Source organism: Neoarius graeffei, chromosome 7, assembly GCF_027579695.1.
Source record: "Neoarius graeffei isolate fNeoGra1 chromosome 7, fNeoGra1.pri, whole genome shotgun sequence".
Taxonomy (NCBI): domain Eukaryota; kingdom Metazoa; phylum Chordata; class Actinopteri; order Siluriformes; family Ariidae; genus Neoarius; species Neoarius graeffei.
In genome coordinates this window covers 61,502,522-61,524,536 of record NC_083575.1, presented here as the reverse complement: position 1 = coordinate 61,524,536, position 22,015 = coordinate 61,502,522, and the positions used below count along the sequence as shown (strand labels likewise).

The 22,015-nt window shown below is 41.2% G+C and overlaps 1 protein-coding gene across 1 annotated transcript in view; it reads left to right on the top strand.

Annotated features, from left to right (window-relative positions):
• atl1 (atlastin GTPase 1) overlaps positions 1-14,526 on the top strand; it is a 35,576-nt gene extending 21,050 nt beyond the window's left edge. The window contains exons 11-14 of the mRNA XM_060924803.1: positions 2,640-2,711; positions 5,082-5,513; positions 12,494-12,508; positions 12,616-14,526. Coding sequence (XP_060780786.1) covers positions 2,640-2,711; positions 5,082-5,513; positions 12,494-12,508; positions 12,616-12,726 — 630 coding nt within the window. The 3' untranslated portion in view covers positions 12,727-14,526. The remainder of the gene's footprint in view (positions 1-2,639; positions 2,712-5,081; positions 5,514-12,493; positions 12,509-12,615) is intronic.
• Positions 14,527-22,015: the final 7,489 nt, after the last annotated feature.

Below are 22,015 nucleotides of genomic sequence, written 5' to 3'. Positions count from 1 at the left end.
CAATGCCATACCATAGCAAACATCTCTTTGTGGAAATGAACACCATGGTCGACTGTTGGATTTAAAAAAAATTTTTGTATTTTTTTTATTTACTATTATATGGAAGGAAATAAACACAATGGAGTTTGCAATTGCACAATCCCAAATCAGAAAACGTTGTGACAGTGTGGAAAATTCAAATAAAAAAAGAAAGTAGTGATTTCTAGTTTTACTTTGACTTGTATTTCACTGCAGACAGTATGAACCCAAGATAGTTCATGTTTTGTCTGGTCAACTTTGTTTAATTTGTAAATATACACCCATTCTTGTGTTTCAGGCCTGCAACACATTCCAAAAAAATTGGGATGAGGGCAATTCAGGGCTAGGTAATGAGGTAAAATAATTAATGATGTGATTTGAAACAGGTGATTGTAATTATGATTTGATACAAAATCGGTATCCAGGAAAGGCCTAGTCTTTGAGGAGCAAAGATGGGCTGAGGATCTCCAGTTTCTCAACAAGTATGTGAGAAAATTGTTGAAATGTTTAAAAACAATGTTCCTCAAAGAAAGATACAAAGGAATTTGGATATTTCACCCTTTATGTTGCATAATATCATTAAAAGGTTCAAGGAATCAGAGGAATTTCAGTGCGTAAAGGGCAAGGGCGCAAGCCTAAGCTGAACACCTGTGATCTCTGATCCCTCAGACAGCACTGCATTAAGAGTCGTTATTCATCTATAGCTGATATAACCACATGGGCTCAGGATTACTTTGGCAAACCTTTGTCAAGCACTACAATACAGAGTTACATCCACAAACACCAGGTGTAAAACTTTACTGTGCAAAAATAAGTCTTTTGTTAACTGTGTTCAGAAGCGCTGTTGACTAATCTGTGCTCGAAGGCATCTGGGATGGACCGTCACACAGTGGAAATGTGTATTGTAGTCAGACGAATCAGTATTCCAGGAACTTTTTTGGAAGAAATGGATGCTGTTTGCAATAGACCAAAAATTATAAAGACCATCCAGACTATTACCAGCACCAAGTCCAAAAGCCAGGGTTTGTCACGGTATGGGGTTGTGTTAGTGCCCTTGGCAAAGGTAACTTATACTTCTGTGATGGCATTAATGCAGAAAAGTACATTGAGATTTTGGAGCAACATATGCTGCCTTCAAGATGATGTCTTTTCCAGGGATATTTCAGCAAGACAGTGCAAAACCATGTTCTGCACACATTACAAAGGCATGACTGTGGAAAAAGAGGGTGCAGATGCTGGCCTGGCCTGCCTGAAGTCCTGACCTGTCCCCAATAGAGAATGCGTGGCAAATTTTGAAACGAAAAATGTGAGAATGACAACCCCAAACTGCTGCACACCTTAAGACCTGTTTGCCGGAAGAATGGGACAAAATAACACCTGAAACGTTTCGTCACTTGGCGTCTTCAGTCCCTAAACATCTTTTAAGTGTTGTGATAAGGAATGGCAACATTATGAAGTGGTAAATGCTTTATGTCCCAACTTTTTTTGAAATGTGCTACAAGAATCAGAATTGAAATGTGTTTATTTTGGACAAAAAAAAATCATGAGGTAAAACATCAAATAATGTGACGTTATATTGTTTTGAATGCGTTAGAGGTCAAAGATTATTTACAAATAATTGCTTTCAGTTTTAATTTCAAAATCCTGTCCCAACTTTGTGATTTGGGGTTGTAGGAAAATTAAAAAAAAAAAAAAAATGTGGTGTGACCATCTCTTATAGCACAGGAATTTCACAATCATACTTTTTATCCATTTATAGTTGCATTTAATGTTGTGGAACATCCATTAAACAAGGTAGCTCCTGTTATCACTTGTATTACAACAGCTATTAACTGACAAAAAAAAATGCATCTCTTCATGTTACTAAAAAACTGGAAAGCACAAAGTTCTCTGTCTAGAAGACTTTTCCATGTTAGAAAACTTACAGTTGCAGCTTTCCCTCTATTACAGTCAGACTATTAAGCCCTGACACTGTGGACTCCTTCCAAAAATGCTAAATAAACCTCTCCTCACAAAAAGACCAAACAAACAAACAAACAAACAAACAGAAAACCACATCAGCAACTACATCTGGAATGTTCATTACACGCGTCCATGTAAGTTGTTACTATAGAAACGAGATCATCAGTATAAACCTGAGATTTCAATTATAGCCAGCACTACTGTCAGAGTTACTGTCCTAGAAATGTAATCAACACTTTTGGACCAATCAGAATCAACAATTCAACAGCACTGTGATATTATAAAGCTCGGCAATAAGCAGTTCTAAGGGGAGTCTATTTTGCTTAATTATAGTGTTCAGACATGCACGCTAAATTAATGGCTAGCAAACTACCTACAGTATCTAGCGAGGTTAGCAAATCACAGATAAAGCCTCAAATGTGTAATGCTTAATTGTTTTTAAATAGTACACTCAAAATGAGTAGCTTCACTGTATGATGCATAGGTGAATTCAAGTCTTGCTGTTAGGACAATGTCTACGATGCTTATGCTGGGTTACATAAATGTTCTGTACAGTGACGCACAAGAAATTCACAAATGGACACCTGCTGTTCTGCTGGCTTTGTTTCCGAGTCGAGTGAGTGTAGTATCTGACTGTGTCTTGTGGTCTTTGTGTTCAGGCCACTGCAGAGGCAAATAACCTGGCGGCTGTAGCTGCAGCTAAAGATCTGTACAACCGAAAGATGGAGGAGGTGAGAGATCCAGCAACACATGAACACTCAGCATTTCCTCATACTGCTCATCACTTTGTGTTATAGCAAGGAGGAGAGAAGGATTTTAGATCTATAAACTGGGTTACTGAAACTGATTACTTCATTACAAATGATGAAGTTCTAGAATGTGCCAAGTCTGAAGACATTGAGAACGTACTTATTAGAAACAAACTGCGTTGGGTGGGACATGTTGCATGTTTGCCAGATGACCGGCCAGTCAAAGCACTATTTTATGGTGAATTGGCAGAAGGTTCTAGAAAGATCGGTCATCCTTTTCTTAGTAGATACAAAAAAGACACTATTGAGGATCTTCTGAAACATGGTGATCCACTACACACATGGAAGGACACTGTAACTGAGAGGCTGGAATGGCAGAAGTGCATTTACGACACATGCAAAAAATATAGACAATGACCGAAAGGAAGACAACAAAAGAAGAGCCAAGCGCCATGAGAACAGAGCTCTGAAAGGAAAGGACACCAAGTAAATCAATGAACTGTCCATCAATGATTGACTTTCATCAGGAACTTTCACATCCATATTTATAGCCATTTATACATGACTATTTACTACGTTTCTTGTAATCCCTCTTGTAATTTGTATTTACTCATATCAGGTCTTACACACACACACACACACACACACACACACACACACACATATATGTGTATGAAAATGAACGAATGAATGAAAATGCACAGCAGTGTCTGACTGCCTATTTTATTAGTCAATCTTGCATACTTTTAAAGCTAGACTGCCTTTCAGATTTTTCAAGTGTAGGTCATAAAAATAATTTTTCCTGACACACAATTATTTTTGTTTAATGGACCAAAAGCTACTGAATTTTAATCACAGACTTCCAATTTTATTTTATTTTTTTTTAAATAGAATAATTAATGAATTTACGGCCATGTGGCCCTAAATTCTCCACTATTTTTTCCTGCTTCACCATGACCCAATTCAAGATACTATGTCATGCATGATGTGGTGGGCTTTCCCCGTTCGCGCAAGGCATTGTGGGATATAAATTTGAAACTGGAGAGAAAATGGAGGACGCAAATGAAACGTCAAAGACTGACTACAGTAACAGAAAGCGAGAAGAAAAGACGTTATGTCGTGAAGGAAAGGAAACACAGGACCAAGCTAATAAATATCGGCGCGAGCACCTTGGTGTGATCAGCTGTTCGTTTAGCGACAGAATGATGTAACTGGGCGGCACGGTGGTGTAGTGGTTAGCGCTGTCGCCTCACAGCAAGAAGGTCCGGGTTCGAGCCCCGTGGCCGGCGAGGGCCTTTCTGTGCGGAGTTTGCATGTTCTCCCCGTGTCCGCGTGGGTTTCCTCCAGGTGCTCCGGTTTCCCCCACAGTCCAAAGACATGCAGGTTAGGTTAACTGGTGACTCTAAATTGAGCGTAGGTGTGAATGTGAGTGTGAATGGTTGTCTGTGTCTATGTGTCAGCCCTGTGATGACCTGGTGACTTGTCCAGGGTGTACCCCGCCTTTCACCTGTAGTCAGCTGGGATAGGCTCCAGCTTGCCTGCGACCCTGTAGAAAGATAAAGCGGCTAGAGATAATGAGATGAGATGAAATGATGTAACTGTCAGTGCACAGTCAAGGTAAACCTGTAGATGGCAGGAATGCAACACTGGATGCCTGCTACCGTAAAACCCAAAAGAAGAAGGAAAAGAAGTAGAAGCAGGTAAACCTGCACATGCGCACACCAGACTTCCTCTGTCTGCTTGACTGCGTGAAGCGAGTGATTTCATGCACATTATTTGCTCAGGAATCCCCTCAAATAACTTCCCAGCCACAGAATGTCCTGGGTTTTTTTGTTGTTTTTTTAAATATTGCAGAATAAACATGTACGACAATGACTAAATTTCAGAGGGAACTAAATTTCACCGATTTTATGAAATCGAAAGGCCATATAGCTTTAAATTCCAAAGATAATCTTACATTATAGTACATGTCTATTAGGGGAATTGTGGTACACTGGGTGGCATTGTTGCATCACAGCTCCAGGATCCCTGGTTCAAGCCTGAGTTTGCGTTTCTGTGCATATCCTCCTTGTGTCTCCGTTTCCTCCCAACTCTCAAAAACATGTCAGTATGTGAATTGGCTATGATGGGTGTGAATGTATGTTCATGGTGCCATGTGGACTGGCATCCCACCAGGGTGTATTCTGAGCTCAAGCCCCATTTTCCTGGGATAGGCTTTGGATCCATCATGACCCTGCCCAGGCTAAAGCTGTCACTAAGGATGAATGAATGAAATTTATGATCTTAGTGTTGCATGCTTACTTTTGCCAAGGATATAACTCCATACTACTCATCGCTTACTTCCTTTAACAGGTGAGTGGGGGCGATCGGCCGTTTCTAGCCCCGAGTGAGCTGCAGGCACGTCATGTAGTGATCCGTGATGAAGCCCTGGCTGTGTTCCGTGGTGTGAAGAAGATGGGTGGAGAGGAGTTCAGTCGTCGCTATTTGCTGCAGCTGGAAGCAGAGATCGACGAGCTCTTCGTGCAGTACATCAAGCACAACGACTCCAAGAACATCTTCCACGCAGCACGGACGCCCGCCACACTCTTTGTGGTCATCTTTATTATGTATGTGGCGGCAGGCATCACAGGCTTCGTGGGCGTAGATGTGATCGCCAGCGTGTGCAACATGGTTCTGGGTTTCGCCCTCATCACGCTTTGTACCTGGGCCTACATCCGCTACTCCGGCGAGTACAGAGAGCTCGGCGCCCTCATAGACCAGGTGGCTGGAGCACTGTGGGACCAGGTGAGCTTACCTCACTTTGCCTTGTCTTTCACAAATATATAAAGCATTAAAAAGTCTCTCACACACACACCAGTTATGAAATTAAACAGAAGCAAGTACTAAATAAGTTTTATTGATTTTTAAAAAGGTCTAGTACTTAAAGCCAGGTTTATTTATGGTCTGATCTAGTCTGGTCCGATTTATTTATAGTGCTGATCTAGGACAAGCTCATGTCACTGTGTTCGTATTCATTAAAACGACAACATGTGCAAAATAATCTGGTAACTGTCACAAAGGAGTCTGATCAAAGTAGTCCAAGCCTCAACGCCAGGCATTGCCTGAATGCCCGATTTGCCTGACCAAGACGTTCAGGCAGAAATATTTTAGCATGTTAGACCCATTCGGGCACACATGTGGTCGGCTTCTTTAAGCACAAAAATGATTTTCAAGCAAGTACATTACAAAAAACGATGTATTAACCAGCATCCTCGCCTCCCCTATGATCACCGATTTGTTTTTTCTTCCCAATTTGTAACGGCAATTCTGATTGGCTCGCTTCAGTTGTGCATGTGTGCTTTGTCACTACGAGTGGTCGCTGGTGCCCTCTACGTTTTCCCGGGTTGACTTCAGGACATCCACTGATGTTGCATTTACCTTAGCAACCGTCACTATCTGATGCCTGGGAGGCAAGCGAACTTTGTTCACATACTGAAGCCAAGCGAAGATGTCTGGCGTCTGTTGCTCGAAGAAAACTACAGCTAAAAAACTACTACCGGATTACTTGGATAATCTTCATCAGAAAGAAGTGAAGGATAGATATACGCGGAAATTAGAGTTTATTAGCAGTTATGATCCGTACAAAATTCATCAAAATGACTGGAGTGACGGTGCAGATTTGTGGTCTAGCATTAGGTACATGTTGGAATGTACCTCCTTTTTCCCCCGAAGAGTCCTGACACGGAAGAACAGGTTAAAAAAAAAAACACTACAAAAGCAAGAAAACCTTTGTGTAAAGACTCTTTCCCGACATCAGCTTTTGGGAGCAGAATGTTGTGAAAGCCAAAACATTTACTCTCAAAGGACTCCTACCTGAACTGTGGGCTAGATCTTATTCCCACATCTCCATATCTCAGCAACCCCAAGGGCATCTAGTTACAGACCTAGTTGCACTCTATCATTTATACAGTGATACTGATTATTGTTCAAACAATATCTGAAGTGTTAGTTGTAAAATAACAAAATTTATTTTTTTCACGGTCCGGTTTCCATCAAATCCTGCACTCTGATTGGCTGGCGAGTGGGTCTGTATCCTACGATACGGACCCCAGTTACGGACCTCTGGCAACTCACTCGTTCACAACAACAACAAACATCGTCACAATTTTTGTCAACATTTATTTTCGCATTTCTCAGGAGAATAGCATTAATTTTACATCATGGATAGCGATAACGACAGTCTTCACAGCAAAAGTGAGTTTAACTACCCTGAGGAAGAAGAAATAAAAGAAAACGTTTCAGAAGAAAGCTAAAAACCTCTAACTGTTGCTAATGCCGAGCAAAAACATGGCTGAATCCTGAATGACTCAATTTTGTATAAATAGGGGACTACATAGGCAGCAAAATATAGTTTTTTTTTCCCTGCCATGGAAGTGCACTTGTATACCGAGGAGGAAGCAATTTGCATTACAGCCGTGAATAAGGATTCAAAATAGCATTAATTTTACATCATGGATAGCGATAACGATAGTGTTCACAGCGAAAGCGAGTTTTACTACCCTGAGGAAGACAAAATAAAACATTTCAGGAGAAAGCTAAAAACCTCTAACTTGCTAACGCCAAGCAAAAACATGGCTGAATCCTGAATGACTCAATTTTGTATAAATAGGGGACTACATAGGTGGCAAAATGTAGTTTTTTTTCCCTGCCATGGAAGTGCACTTGTATACCAAGGAGGAAGCAATTTGCATTACAGCCGTGAATGAGGATTCAAAATGGCGGCTCGGCTCGGTTTTCCCTTTCGGGCGCTCTCGTTTTCTGTTAGAATTTGGTAAAGAAAAAAAAAAAATTATTTACTAGCTTAAGGTTGGTCCGTATGGTGAAATACCGTGACCTCGGCCTTGAATACTGACCTCGGCCCAGAGGTCAGTACTTTCAAGACCTCAGTCACGGTATTTCACGATACGGACCTCCCAGCTGGTAAATAATATATATATATATCTTGCTCTAGACTTTCAAACAATGTAAGATTTTATTTTAATTTTATCTAATAGCGGATGGTACAGTAATTACAAACACTAACAGAATAAGCACATTCCAGTTGTAGCTATTAGTTATATAGTAACTACAACCCCGATTCCAAAAAAGTTGGGACAAAGTACAAATTGTAAATAAAAATGGAATGCAATGATGTGGAAGTTTCAAAATTCCATATTTTATTCAGAGTAGAACATAGATGACATATCAAATGTTTAAACTGAGAAAATGTATCATTTAAAGAGAAAAATTAGGTGATTTTAAATTTCATGACAACAACACATCTCAAAAAAGTTGGGACAAGGCCATGTTTACCACTGTGAGACATCCCCTTTTCTCTTTACAACAGTCTGTAAACGTCTGGGGACTGAGGAGACAAGTTGCTCAAGTTTAGGGATAGGAATGTTAACCCATTCTTGTCTAATGTAGGATTCTAGTTGCTCAACTGTCTTGGGTCTTCTTTGTCGTATCTTCCGTTTTATGATGCGCCAAATGTTTTCTATGGGTGAAAGATCTGGACTGCAGGCTGGCCAGTTCAGTACCCGGACCCTTCTTCTACACAGCCATGATGCTGTAATTGATGCAGTATGTGGTTTGGCATTGTCATGTTGGAAAATGCAAGGTCTTCCCTGAAAGAGACGTCGTCTGGATGGGAGCATATGTTGCTCTAGAACCTGGATATACCTTTCAGCATTGATGGTGTCTTTCCAGATGTGTAAGCTGCCCATGCCACACGCACTAATGCAACCCCATACCATCAGAGATGCAGGCTTCTGAACTGAGCGCTGATAACAACTTGGGTCGTCCTTCTCCTCTTTAGTCCGAATGACATGGCGCCCCAGATTTCCAGAAAGAACTTCAAATTTTGATTCGTCTGACCACAGAACAGTTTTCCACTTTGCCACAGTCCATTTTAAATGAGCCTTGGCCCAGAGAAGACGTCTGCGCTTCTGGATCGTGTTTAGATACGGCTTCTTCTTTGAACTATAGAGTTTTAGCTGGCAACGGCGGATGGCACGGTGAATTGTGTTCACAGATAATGTTCTCTGGAAATATTCCTGAGCCCATTTTGTGATTTCCAATACAGAAGCATGCCTGTATGTGATGCAGTGCCATCTAAGGGCCCGAAGATCACGGGCACCCAGTATGGTTTTCCGGCCTTGACCCTTACGCACAGAGATTCTTCCAGATTCTCTGAATCTTTTGATGATATTATGCACTGTAGATGATGATATGTTCAAACTCTTTGCAATTTTACACTGTCGAACTCCTTTCTGATATTGCTCCACTATTTGTCGGCGCAGAATTAGGGGGATTGGTGATCCTCTTCCCATCTTTACTTCTGAGAGCCGCTGCCACTCCAACATGCTCTTTTTATACCCAGTCATGTTAATGACCTATTGCCAGTTGACCTAATGAGTTGCAATTTGGTCCTCCAGCTGTTCCTTTTTTGTACCTTTAACTTTTCCAGCCTCTTATTGTCCCTGTCCCAACTTTTTTGAGATGTGTTGCTGTCATGAAATTTCAAATGAGCCAATATTTGGCATGAAATTTCAAAATGTCTCACTTTCGACACTTGATATGTTGTCTATGTTCTATTGTGAATACAATATCAGTTTTTGAGATTTGTAAATTATTGCATTCCGTTTTTATTTACAATTTGTACTTTGTCCCAACTTTTTTGTAATCGGGGTTGTATAATCATTCTTGTAATAATAAAAGCTCGTGGTAAGTACATTCAGTGAATGGAAAGACATGCTTTTGTGTCTCAGATAGTAAACCACACCCTCTACAGTAAATATATATCATTTACATAGTGAATTATCCCATAGACAAATCTATCTTACCCCATTTGGCATTGGCCCATCATGCATGTGAAGATGAGGAGGACAGGTTGTTTAATTTCCTCCTAAATGTAATGGCAAACTGAATTTATAATGTTTTTAGTTTTATAATTCATCTTTGCAATATTGCTAGTCATTGTTATAGGCAAAACAAAGTGTGTTTTGTGTCCTAAACTCTATATAAAAAGACACATTACATACTAGTACCATATGTAAGTCTTACATATATGATATTGATTTATGTTTCATGTTTTCAGGGCTTGTCTTGTTCTTCTGTTGCAGAAATAAATGTTTTTTAAAACATTTATTTTTAAAAATGTACTTTTGTCGTCTAAATAACTCAGTTATACTCCTAGAAAACATATCAGTATTGCCTTGAACCGTGTACTTGGAAACTTGCCAAAATACCACAAAATTTAGGGCAAAGGGAAATTCAAGGGGGGCAAAAAATTTTTGAGGCCATTTGCCTTGCAGGACAAAAAGTGTCAAAAGTTAACGTTGAGGCCTGTAGTCTGATATATACAAACAAGTATATACAGAGTAATCTGGTTACCAAAGAGTCCACAGACACATCCTCTTGTTTTATGTTGGCTCACAAGTCTTATGAATTCACAGGGCAAAGTTCTCAAAATCCGAAAGGAACCACTACTAGATGCAAACACATCTTTAATGCCTTTGCGTCCTTTCCCCTTCAGTGAATTGACATTTCTGCTGGTTGAACTTTATTTGCGTTTGGTCTGAACACTGAAATCAAAATCTGTATTCTCTACTTTCACATACCCATAATGCCTTACGCCTTGAAGGGTAACTAGGCACTATATTTGTTTACCAAGTCAGATAACCTTCGAATTCACATGGGGGGAAATGACTTTTCCTGATTTAAAAAGTGTTATAGAATACCTAAAGAAGCTAAGTGTCGAAAAGCGCGGTTAGACAAAATTCACTGTGAAAATTTTACACCGACAGACAACACGTGACTGTGTTCTGCACACTTCAGTACTGGAGTAAAGTCTGAGGATCCGAGTCACGAAGCCTACAACCCCTCTGTCTTTGCGTTTAGTCATTAACAAGCACGAAAACCAAAAAACAAGGACAAGTCAAAAAACTGAAAAGGACAACTTTATTGAAGGATCAACTCCCAAAACAAAGCACAAACGATGCAGTGTAAGGAAGCAGACATGTCCTTCCTCTTTTGGGGTTTATGTTGGGAGATCAAATGTAGTATTTGACCCTGTCGTCCTCACAGCTTCCTCCAACAGCCCAAAGATTGTCGTAATCTGATAGCATATGAGCTCGAGGAAAATCAGAGTGAAGGAAATCAAAATCAACTTAAAAAAAGAACTGTGACAGTTCTGTTGTATTTACAGTACTTACTGAGTGAATTCCTTGCTCATGTTCCCACGCACAAGGCATTTTGTATTTCTTACGGCTTTCTCATCGTAACCAGCAACCAACAGAAACGATTTCACTGTGGATTCTTCTATGGTCAGAGTCAATCTTTTAACTTCTGCAGGTTAGTAATTGTTGGAACACCCGTGTTGACAGATGAAGCTTCTGACCGTCCCCTGAAGTAGAGATGTTCAAAGCGTTCGATACAATATTTACAAGTGCTTTCTTACCGAATGAGTTCTCAAAGTCCACAGAAAAGGCTTTGCAGATTTCTTTAAGGTTTACTTTCGTTAGTTTTGACACTTCTTTGAAGGTTTTAGGGAGATTTAAATTAGAAAGATTGCTGTCGGGGGCGGCACGGTGGTGTAGTGGTTAGCGCTGTCGCCTCACAGCAAGAAGGTCCTGGGTTCGAGCCCTTCTGTGTGGAGTTTGCATGTTCTCGTGGGTCCGCGTGGGTTTCCTCCGGGTGCTCCGGTTTCCCCCACAGTCCAAAGACATGCAGGTTAGGTTAACTGGTGACTCTAAATTGACCGTAGGTGTGAATGTGAGTGTGAATGGTTGTCTGTGTCTATGTGTCAGCCCTGTGATGACCTGGCGACTTGTCCAGGGTGTACCCCGCCTTTCGCCCGTAGTCAGCTGGAATAGGCTCCAACTTGCCTGCGACCCTGTAGAAGGATAAAGCGGCTAGAGATAATGAGATAAGATGAGAAGATTGCTGTCGGTGTGCGACGCCATGTTGTTTTAGTTTGTTTATATTTTGGTTACCCCCCCGCCAAGGTGCAGACCACGAGTTGGCCTAGTGGTTAGTGTGTCCGTCTCGACCGGGAGATTGCGAGTTCAATCATAAAAATGGTACCTACTACCATCTGGCAAGGCATGCGACAATACAGATACGAGTGGGGAAGTCAAACTCTCGTGGTTACCAGAGGACTAGTCCCCCCACTGTAACCCTAGCTGTATAGGTGAGAGGCCGAGGGCTATCGAATTGGAGCTTGGCGCCGCACCCATACACCTCAAAGAGCTGGTTAGTAATGGGACAGGAGACTGCCTGGGAAGACCAGATTCTGGCATGAGAGGGACTTTGACTTGACAAGGCGCAAAGCATTATGGGTAATGCTAAAGCAGTCATTACGCTACGCCTAAACCATACGTTAGAACTTCTGTAGCATGCAAGACGCAGGACACTTGTACAGAGCGGTGCATCCTGTTGACCACCAGAGGGCCAGATACTCACTTTGTGCCATGCAGCTGTCAAACACCAGAATAATAAGCTTCCAAATGAAAAAAGGAGAGTGTAACCCAAGCTGGAGACTAGTGCAAGAAAATGTAACCCAAGATTATGGGTTTTGACATTTAACTGGCTTTCATCTTCTCATACTACAAACATGGTTGAAAATTGTATACAATTTCCACCTCAGTAAATCAGCATGTCCTGTCACTTAAAAATCCCAAATCTGTGTGCGTATGCTGTTGCATTAATTTTCTTCTCTTTTCTTTCCTCGGTCTCTGCTGTAGGGAAGCACAAATGAGGTAAGGGTCATGGAGAGTCCTGGTTACCTGAAATTAACCACAAATCCAAGGTCACTGCTCACAATTTATGTCAATTAACCAGTTCCTTCCCTCTTCCTCTCTCACAGGCTCTGTATAAGTTGTATAACGTGGCTGCCAATCATAGGCAGCTGTACAACCACGCCTTCCCCCGACACCAGACTGAGCAACACCCTGAACAGGACAAGAAGAGAAACTGAGCACGCATGCACTCACTCGCTCACTCATTCACTCACTCACAGGCCCACATGTACACCTACTCTATCAAAGAGATGCTCTGGCCATAGCACACTTGAGCTTTTTGGATCCTGCACATGACATCATGGACAGACAAAGAGAAATCAATAGAAATTAAAAAAAAAATGCAAGAAGTTCACATTATTGTTCTACAAAAAACAAAGGGCAGATGCAGTTGCCATGGCATCATATGCCTCTAATAGCTCATAAAAATCCAGTATACTAGATAATAGCTCCTGGAAATCCAGTAATATAGACTGGAATCCCAAGATCTCGATCCAACTCAGCCTGGATTTTCCACCAACATGACGTTGGTACTGATTCAGGGAACCAGTGAACAATTCACTCCCATTTTCACCGGGATAAGAGCCAAACCATTACGTAATCTGAGTACATCTTACATTCCAAAGTCATATTCATGATTTGCAGAATTAGTAATGTAAGGTTTTATCTCCAATTCATTCATACACCAGATAGAACCTTATAATATTAAGGTCATAAACTGTTACATGACAAATACATTGCCATGCACAAAGGTTATGTGCAAAATAACATACGTGTGTGACACTTATTTACATTCATGCTCCCATTCAGTTTGTTGCAATTGCAAATAACATGCTCGCTTGCTTGTGTGACATGTTTTGCAAAATTTTATATAAAAACAGTGAGACACTATTCACATCTTATTTTAACAGTGTCTGGGGGGGGAAGAGACCCCAACAACAACAACAACAACGAGTGGCTGAAGTTGTTGTCATGTTGATCAAATGATATCAGACCAGCTACTTTTTTTTCAGAGAAGAAATAAGTATTCCATCCAAGAATCGCCTCTTTTGCGGTGGAAACGCAGTGTTCCCAGATTCGGCACTGGTTCCTTGTTGGTGGAAGAGGGCTACGGTATGACTGCTGCTCCATCTAAGCAGAAATGTAAACAGCGCATGTGGATAGTCTCATGTAGTGTCTAGTGTTGTATTGTTTTATGTTGTCAAAGTTAGTTTAAATCACTTGGTTTAGAAAAATGTGAACTTACGAACTTGCCAAGATTTCTCACTGACTGGATAAGGAAATTCTAGACACCTAGAATATTGACTAAATGTCTTCTGGATATGCAGATAATGTGCAGGGGAAAGAAGATTTGCTTTCTTATCACATCCACATACAATCATTCAGATTTTACTGTGCTGAAGCCACAAAGTTTTGATAGTTTTCTTGAACATTCTTTTAGGAATGATTTAACATTTTCAACTTCTCATTCCTAGTAGCTATGGCTCTTCCCATATTACATCTTAGCAGGATCTGACTGATGGTCTGAAAGTTACACATTAAGGCTATGTTTACATTAGACCGTATCCGTCTCGTTTTCTTCGCGGATGCACTGTCCGTTTACATTAAACTGCCGGGAAATGGGAATCCGCCAGCGTCCACGTATTCAATCCAGATCGTGTCTGGTCCGGTGCTGTGTAAACATTCAGAATACGTGGATACGCTGTGCTGAGCTCTAGCTGGCGTCTCATTGGACAACGTCACTGTGACATCCACCTTCCTGATTCGCTGGCGTTGGTCATGTGACGCAACTGCTGAAAAACGGCGCGGACTTCCGCCTTGTATCACCTTTCATTAAAGAGTAAAAAAGTATGAAAATACTGCAAATACTGATGCAAATACTGCCCATTGTGTAGTTATGATTGTCTTTAGGCTTGCCATCCTTCCACTTGCAAGTGGTAAGTGATATGCACTGGGATCACACACACAGCGGCTCAGTCCCGAATCACAGCTTGTGCACTTCACTCGCGCGCTCTGTGAGCTGCGCAAGGCCGGAGTGCGCACCCTCCAGAGGGCACTCGCTGTTCAGGGCGGAGTGATTTGGAGCGCAGGATGCCTGTGGAGCCGAGCGTATCCGTGTATTGGTGTTGCTGTGTGCACGCAAATCGTGTATTGGTGTTGCTGTGTGCACACTAATCGTTTTAAAAACGTTAATCTGATGATCCGCTGATACGGTCTAATGTAAACATGGGCTTAGACTTTATTCTGGTCTGGGTCACGGTGATTTAAATTACAATTTTGTTTCTAATTTGAGAAACATTCAACTAAATTCAATCAACAATATCACAGACTGGTGCAAAAAAATATGTTACTGTAGGAGTGGGCAAGATTTGTCAAGAATTCCATGAGGAATGGGCAGGATTGGTCAGATGTACTAAGAAAGTGGGCAGAATCAGGGCAGATTTGTCAGGAATTCCTTCGGGAGTGGCTTATCAAAATTTCTGAGGGAACTATCAGGATTGATCAAACTTTGATTGGTCAAAATTACAAAGAGTCCAAATTAACTTGACTAATGTACCGAATGTAGATCATTCTAACTGACTGACTACAAACGTATAACTTCATTATATCCAATTCCTGCTCCTAAAACCCCTTGAATCTTAATCTTTGGGCAGATTTAATCCTTTGTTGATTTTACAACACTGCATATATATCATACCCACTGCATTTATTAATATACAAATACATCAGTGTCTTGGCAATTAAGGGCAAGCTTTTTTTTTTAAAGTGAATTAGGTCGAGCTGATGCTGAAGGGTATAAGGGCGATATAGTATGGTTCACTCAAGTGTCTAAGTGTCATGCTGAATGAGCTTAAGCTCATTACGTACATGTGCTGTTCCTGCCTGAAGTGCACCCAGGTGACTGTAGATCCAAAACAGTTATGGATTCCATTTATTCACGATAAATCTAATACACTTCTGCTATTCTTGCTGTACATACACAATGTTCACACACGTACACCCACACACAGCACTAAAAACCAGAGGCTTTTGTGCTGATGGCTGTGGAACACTATCCTGGCTGGGTTACGGTACACGCATACTGTTTTATTTTGTAACAAGTGGCTTGTTTTATGTTGAATCCATTTCTATTTATAAAAGAATTAAATATTATATATGTTTAAAAACTAAAGTCGGTGTTAAGGTGAGTGTTTGCAGTGTGCATGTCTGTGTTTCTCCATGGTCTGCTGTGAGCCAAGAAATGCTGCAAATCCACTACAGCTCACACATGTATTTCCTGGCTAGGAGCTTCTGAATTCAGTCTTTGCAAAACACACGTGTTACTTCAATACCACCTGAGGTAGGAGCAGAATAAAAAGTGAAATGACTAAACTTTTCAATCGATCATTTACCCCAATCTTTACTGCAAGCCATAATAGATGGCAGCCCTTGATTTTTCAGTCTAATTTACTTATGGCCAATTCCCACATCCCAGACAGCTCTCCCCATCACACAACAGCTGCGAAGCAGGGACAAGCCTTTCCGGGGCATGCGACACCAGCCGACTGCATCTTTTTGAACTGCTGCTCATGTTACACACACACACACACACTCAGAGGACAGTTCACCCACAGACACCCATGATTGGCTAGTGTCTCTAATTAACTGGGGATAGAGAAGAGAATGTACGCCACCCCTCCCTGAGAGCATGGGCCACGGATAGCTGTGGGATCAGCAGGATTCAAACTTGTAATCTCCAGATGATGAGGCAAACTGTTGCACCACTCAGGAGGACACGCATATCCTGGACCAATTTCGTGTTTTGTTTTTTTTTTAATATGAAAATGTCCCTTTACACACTCATCCAGAAGGGTAATTTTGCACAAGGCCATCTGTCTACAGCAGAAAAAAATAAAATAACAAAACATGTCTGGAAAAATCCCAAGGGAGTCTGGAGCCAGATTCGTGACGCCACGTGCGGATCCGCCAGGAGGCTGAGAGAGCTTGCACGGGTTCAGTGCACAGTCTGTGTAATTTGCATTGAAATATGGAATTGTCGCCTGAGCTTCTAAACCCATGGATTCATGTATCAATGCTCATCTATCTATTGTTACATAAAATCATGTTTTTTCTAATTACTATTATGTATTTATATATTTCTTCATTTAGAAGAGTGCTGGTTACTGTAGGAGAAAGGGTTGTATATACATTTAATGTGTTTGACAGGTCCCAAGATCTCAAGTCCTGCCACGCATATCCCTTCATACATGTGAAGTAAGTGTATTATTGCCCAGCGCTTTCGTGTTGTTTACTTGGGTGTGTCAATAAATAACATTATCCGTGTACCACACAAACACAGGAACACCTAATTTAGAGTATAGTATCTCTTATTTCTTACCCTGGCAACAGTCAACTTGTGAATCGCCGATTTTCTTAGTCTTTTTCTCGGCTCTGCTTGGTCCTCAGCTTCCGGGTGCCTCGCACGAAGCGCTCCCATTTCTCTCTCATTGTCCGGTCTTTTGGAAAATGAGGAGTACTAATCCCATCAAGATTGGTGTTGCTACACCCTCCTACGATACATCTGTTAACCATTTTAATAATTACGTGATAACGAAGAAATTTGCAGAAAACCACCAGGTCATTTTCTCATAAACAAACCAGCGCTGACGTAGGATTCAGAAGGAGGCATCCCGCACGTGATGTCACAAAAATCAATGTTTGCCGGGAAATCCAAATGGCAAGTTTTTTCAGAGGCGGACCAATTCGCCTCAAATGGCTTGATTTCAACTGAATTTTTCTGGTATTGCGCAAGGTAAAAAAATTGCACAAAATGCAAAATGTTACAGATATTTGACCAAAGTTTAATATAAAATAGGAGAATTACATTGATCTTGCTCCTGAATTTACCCATGATATGCACTTTAAGAACTGACTGATGAGGGCTTTCATCATTAGCACATATCAGTCTATGTAGGATTGGATTAGCTATTGTAATCTGAACACAAAAAGGCAGTGTTCCGGTTGTATTTCGTTATACATCAGTTAGTTCTGGTCCACTAACTTGACTGATCAATTAGCGTTCAAAGAGTGCTTATATTTCACAATAACGGCACCGGGACGTTTCACTGTGTGTAGTAACCAGTTACTATGGTAGCATTAGCAATATCAGTGAACATGGCAAAATATACTTTCCAGGAATGTAACTTTTGACTTAAAAAATGAAAGCTAATCGGATGAAGATGGAAAGGAAGAAAGGGCACCTATTTTAACAGAAACACCTTTAACGGGAATGTACAAATCGATATGAGCTAGCCAGCCAGCTGACGTGCGATTAAATGAGTGTGGCTTCTTTGGGATCTATTTCCACTCGCGGAGCAAAAATAAGTGAGAACATTTGTCCATGTCATGTCCAATATGTCACTTAGTCTATATTCATTTCTTGTATATAGAACTGTTGTATAAAAGCGAGGTCACACTCGAGGTTGTGCTGTTGTACTGAATATCAGCACAGCCATGATTAGCTACGGCACTCGGCCTACGTCTTCGTTCCTACAACCGAATCACAGCCATGCTGATATTCAAGTACACAGGACTGTAAAATAGAAATGACAAAATCCGAGGAAACAATTTTAGCAGGGGGTCTGGGGGTGCAGCTCCCCAGGAGCTGGGGGCCACAGGGCCCCAGAAGCTGAACAGATTTTGTGTATATTGATAGATTTGAAGCATCTCCTGAAAGCAAATATTTTCTCAACCCTGCCATTTAATTTGAACTGTTATGATGTTGAAATAATACAATTTGAACTGATTTACCTTTTAACTGATAAGGGTTCACTTGAAGAATGAAAATATCTCAATAACATACCTCATATTGTAAATTCACTTATATTCTTGTGTCGATTTGTATCAATTCATTGGGTACCATAATGTCTTTTCCAGGGGGGAAATTCTAGACTGACTATTAAATAATAGTCACTAATGTTCTTGTTTTTGAACTGATTCAATACCAAAATGTCTTTCTTGTTCATGTTAGACAGATTCTAGTCAAAAACGATATACAACTATTTACAAGTCAATATTTATATTTATTTCCTTTTCTTTGTTAGCAGTTTCTTCAGCTTAGAAAGCCTATTCTTTTCTTTCTGACTTTCTATATGGCTTTTCCTTGCTCTTTTGGTCTCTCTTTCATTACATATTCATGATAACAATGAACATTATGAACAATAACATAAGTTAAAACTACATAAATAATAAATGTGAACAAGATGGTCTACCTGGTAATCTATAGTTCAACAGCTTCAATTTCACCAATTCCGCATGTTTTTTTCCTTTAACATGGTCAACCAAACGTGTTCTTCCACCAGAACCAAACTTCACATCCTGATGGCACAAGATGCAGTAAGCTTTCCCTGGTTCTTTTATCTTCCGTATGTGCTCATGGAGATATTCACTACCGGCTTTAAACTCCAGCCATCGCCAATTCCATGGATTTTTGATGCCGTTTTCCTTGTCAATGTTTTTGACATCGTCGGTCTCACCGTCCTCCCTCTGAACGATGTCCCTCCGTGACGCAGACATACCGCGAAATTATCCTTTTCAAAACCATTGATATCGAAAGCGTGTTTAAAGAGCACAATTGTAAAACGAAAAGAACACAAGATTCGCGCTATGGTTTGTAAGCATGGCACAAATGCCGTAAACTGGTCTGTCATTGTCGCAAAAGAAAAAAAAGATACCAAAAAAATTACAATGTCGTTACAGAAAGAACAATTTGCGGTAGGCTCTTTCCCAGACTCGCCGGCTCGGTGACACTTGCTGTACGAGACTACTAGCGGTCGGTAGACAACAACCCCTACCCCCCCAATTTATTATTGCAAAATTAGATGATTTACTAAAATTATATTTTTGGCGGCCAAATTCGCGGAATTCCGCGGATTTTTCACAGCCCTGAGTACAGTGGGGCAAAAAAAGTATTTAGTCAGTCACCAATTGTGCAAGTTCTCCCACTTAAAAAGATGAGAGGCCTGTAATTTTCACCATAGGTATACCTCAACTATGAGAGACAAAATGAGGGAAAAAAAATCCAGAAAATCACATTGTCTGATTTTTAAAGAATTTATTTGCAAATTATGGTGGAAAATAAGTATTTGGTCAATAACAAAAGTTCATCTCAATACTTTGTTATATACCCTTTGTTGGCAATGACAGAGGTCAAACGTTTTCTGTAAGTCTTCACAAGGTTTTCACACACTGTTGCTGGTATTTTGGCCCATTCCTCCATGCAGATCTCCTCTAGAACAGTGATGTTTTGGGGCTGTCGCTGGGCAACACAGACTTTCAACTCCCTCCAAAGATTTTCTATGGGGTTGAGATCTGGAGGCTGGCTAGGCCACTCCAGGACCTTGAAATGCTTCTTACGAAGCCACTCCTTCGTTGCCCGGGTGGTGTGTTTGGGATCATTGTCATACTGAAAGACCCAGCCACGTTTCATCTTCAATGCCCTTGCTGATGGAAGGAGGTTTTCACTCAAAATCTCACGATACATGGCCCCATTCATTCTTTCCTTTACACGGATCAGTTGTCCTGGTCCCTTTGCAGAAAAACAGCCCCAAAGCATGATGTTTCCACCCCCATGCTTCACAGTAGGTATGGTGTTCTTTGGATGCAACTCAGCATTCTTTCTCCTCCAAACACGACAAGTTGAGTTTTTACCAAAAAGTTCTATTTTGGTTTCATCTGACCATATGACATTCTCCCAATCCTCTTCTGGATCATCCAAATGCTCTTTAGCAAACTTCAGACGGGCCTGGACATGTACTGGCTTAAGCAGGGGGACACATCTGGCACTGCAGGATTTGAGTCCCTGGCAGCGTAGTGTGTTACTGATGGTAGCCTTTGTTACTTCGGTCCCAGCTCTCTGCAGGTCATTCACTCGGTCCCCCCGTGTGGTTCTGGGATTTTTGCTCACCGTTCTTGTGATCATTTTGACCCCACAGGGTGAGATCTTGCGTGGAGCCCCAGATCGAGGGAGATTATCAGTGGTCTTGTATGTCTTCCATTTTCTAATAATTGCTCCCACAGTTGATTTCTTCACACCAAGCTGCTTACCTATTGCAGATTCAGTCTTCCCAGCTTGGTGCAGGTCTACAATTTTGTTTCTGGTGTCCTTTGACAGCTCTTTGGTCTTGGCCATAGTGGAGTTTGGAGTGTGACTGTTTGAGGTTGTGGACAGGTGTCTTTTATACTGATAACGAGTTCAAACAGGTGCCATTAATACAGGTAACGAGTGGAGGACAGAGGAGCCTCTTAAAGAAGTTGTTACAGGTCTGTGAGAGCCAGAAATCTTGCTTGTTTGTAGGTGACCAAATACTTATTTTACCGAGGAATTTACCAATTAATTCATTAAAAATCCTACAATGTGATTTCCTGGATTCTTTCCCCCCATTCTGTCTCTCATAGTTGAGGTATACCCATGATGAAAATTACAGGCCTCTCTCATCTTTTTAAGTGGGAGAACTTGCACAATTGGTGGCTGACTAAATACTTTTTTGCCCCACTGTACAACAGCACTTCCTCTCATGCAATATTGCTTAATTATACCACAGCGCTGTTCAATTCTCAATTGTGATTGGTCAGATGTTGATTGATATTCTACATCCCAGGATTGTTAATGCTCTCATTCTAATATGTTATTATTTTGATAGTAATGCCTAATTCAGGGCAGCACGGTGGTGTAGTGGTTAGCACTGTCACCTCACAGCAAGAAGGTTCTGGGTTTGAGCCCAGCAGCCGACGGGGGCCTTTCTGTGTGGAGTTTGCATGTTCTCCCCGTGTCTGCATGGGTTTCCTCTGGGTGCTCCGGTTTCCCCCACAGTCCAAAGGCATGCAGTTAGGTTAATGTGGGGCGGCCTTGGGCTGAAGTGCCCTTGAGCAAGGTACCGAACCCCTAACTGCTCCCTGGGCGCTGTAGTGTGGCTGCCCACTGGTCTGGGTCTGCGTGCGTGTTCACTGCTTCAGATGGGTTAAATGCAGAGGATGAATTTCACTGTGCTTGAGTGTGCATGTGACAAATAAAGGCTTCTTCTTGATGATGTAACTGTCAGTGCACAGTCAAGGCAAACCTATAGATGGCAGTAATGCAGCACTGGATGCCAGCTGCCGTAAAACCCAAAAGAAGGTGGTAAACCTGCGCATGCACATGGACTTCCTCTGTCTGCTTGACTGCGCAAAGCGAGCGATTTCATGCACTTTATTTGCTAGGGAATCCCGTCGAATTAAATAACTTCCCAGCCACAAAATGACCCGTTTTTTGGGTTTTTTTTAAATATTACAGAAACAAACAAACAAACCACAATGACCATAATTTGAGGGAACTAAATTTCACAGATTTTATGAAATCGAAAGGCCGTATAGGTTTAATAAAAACCACCCACTCACTGATTAGCTTATGTTCCTATAACATCGTACTCTTTGTCTTGCTTTTACATGTTA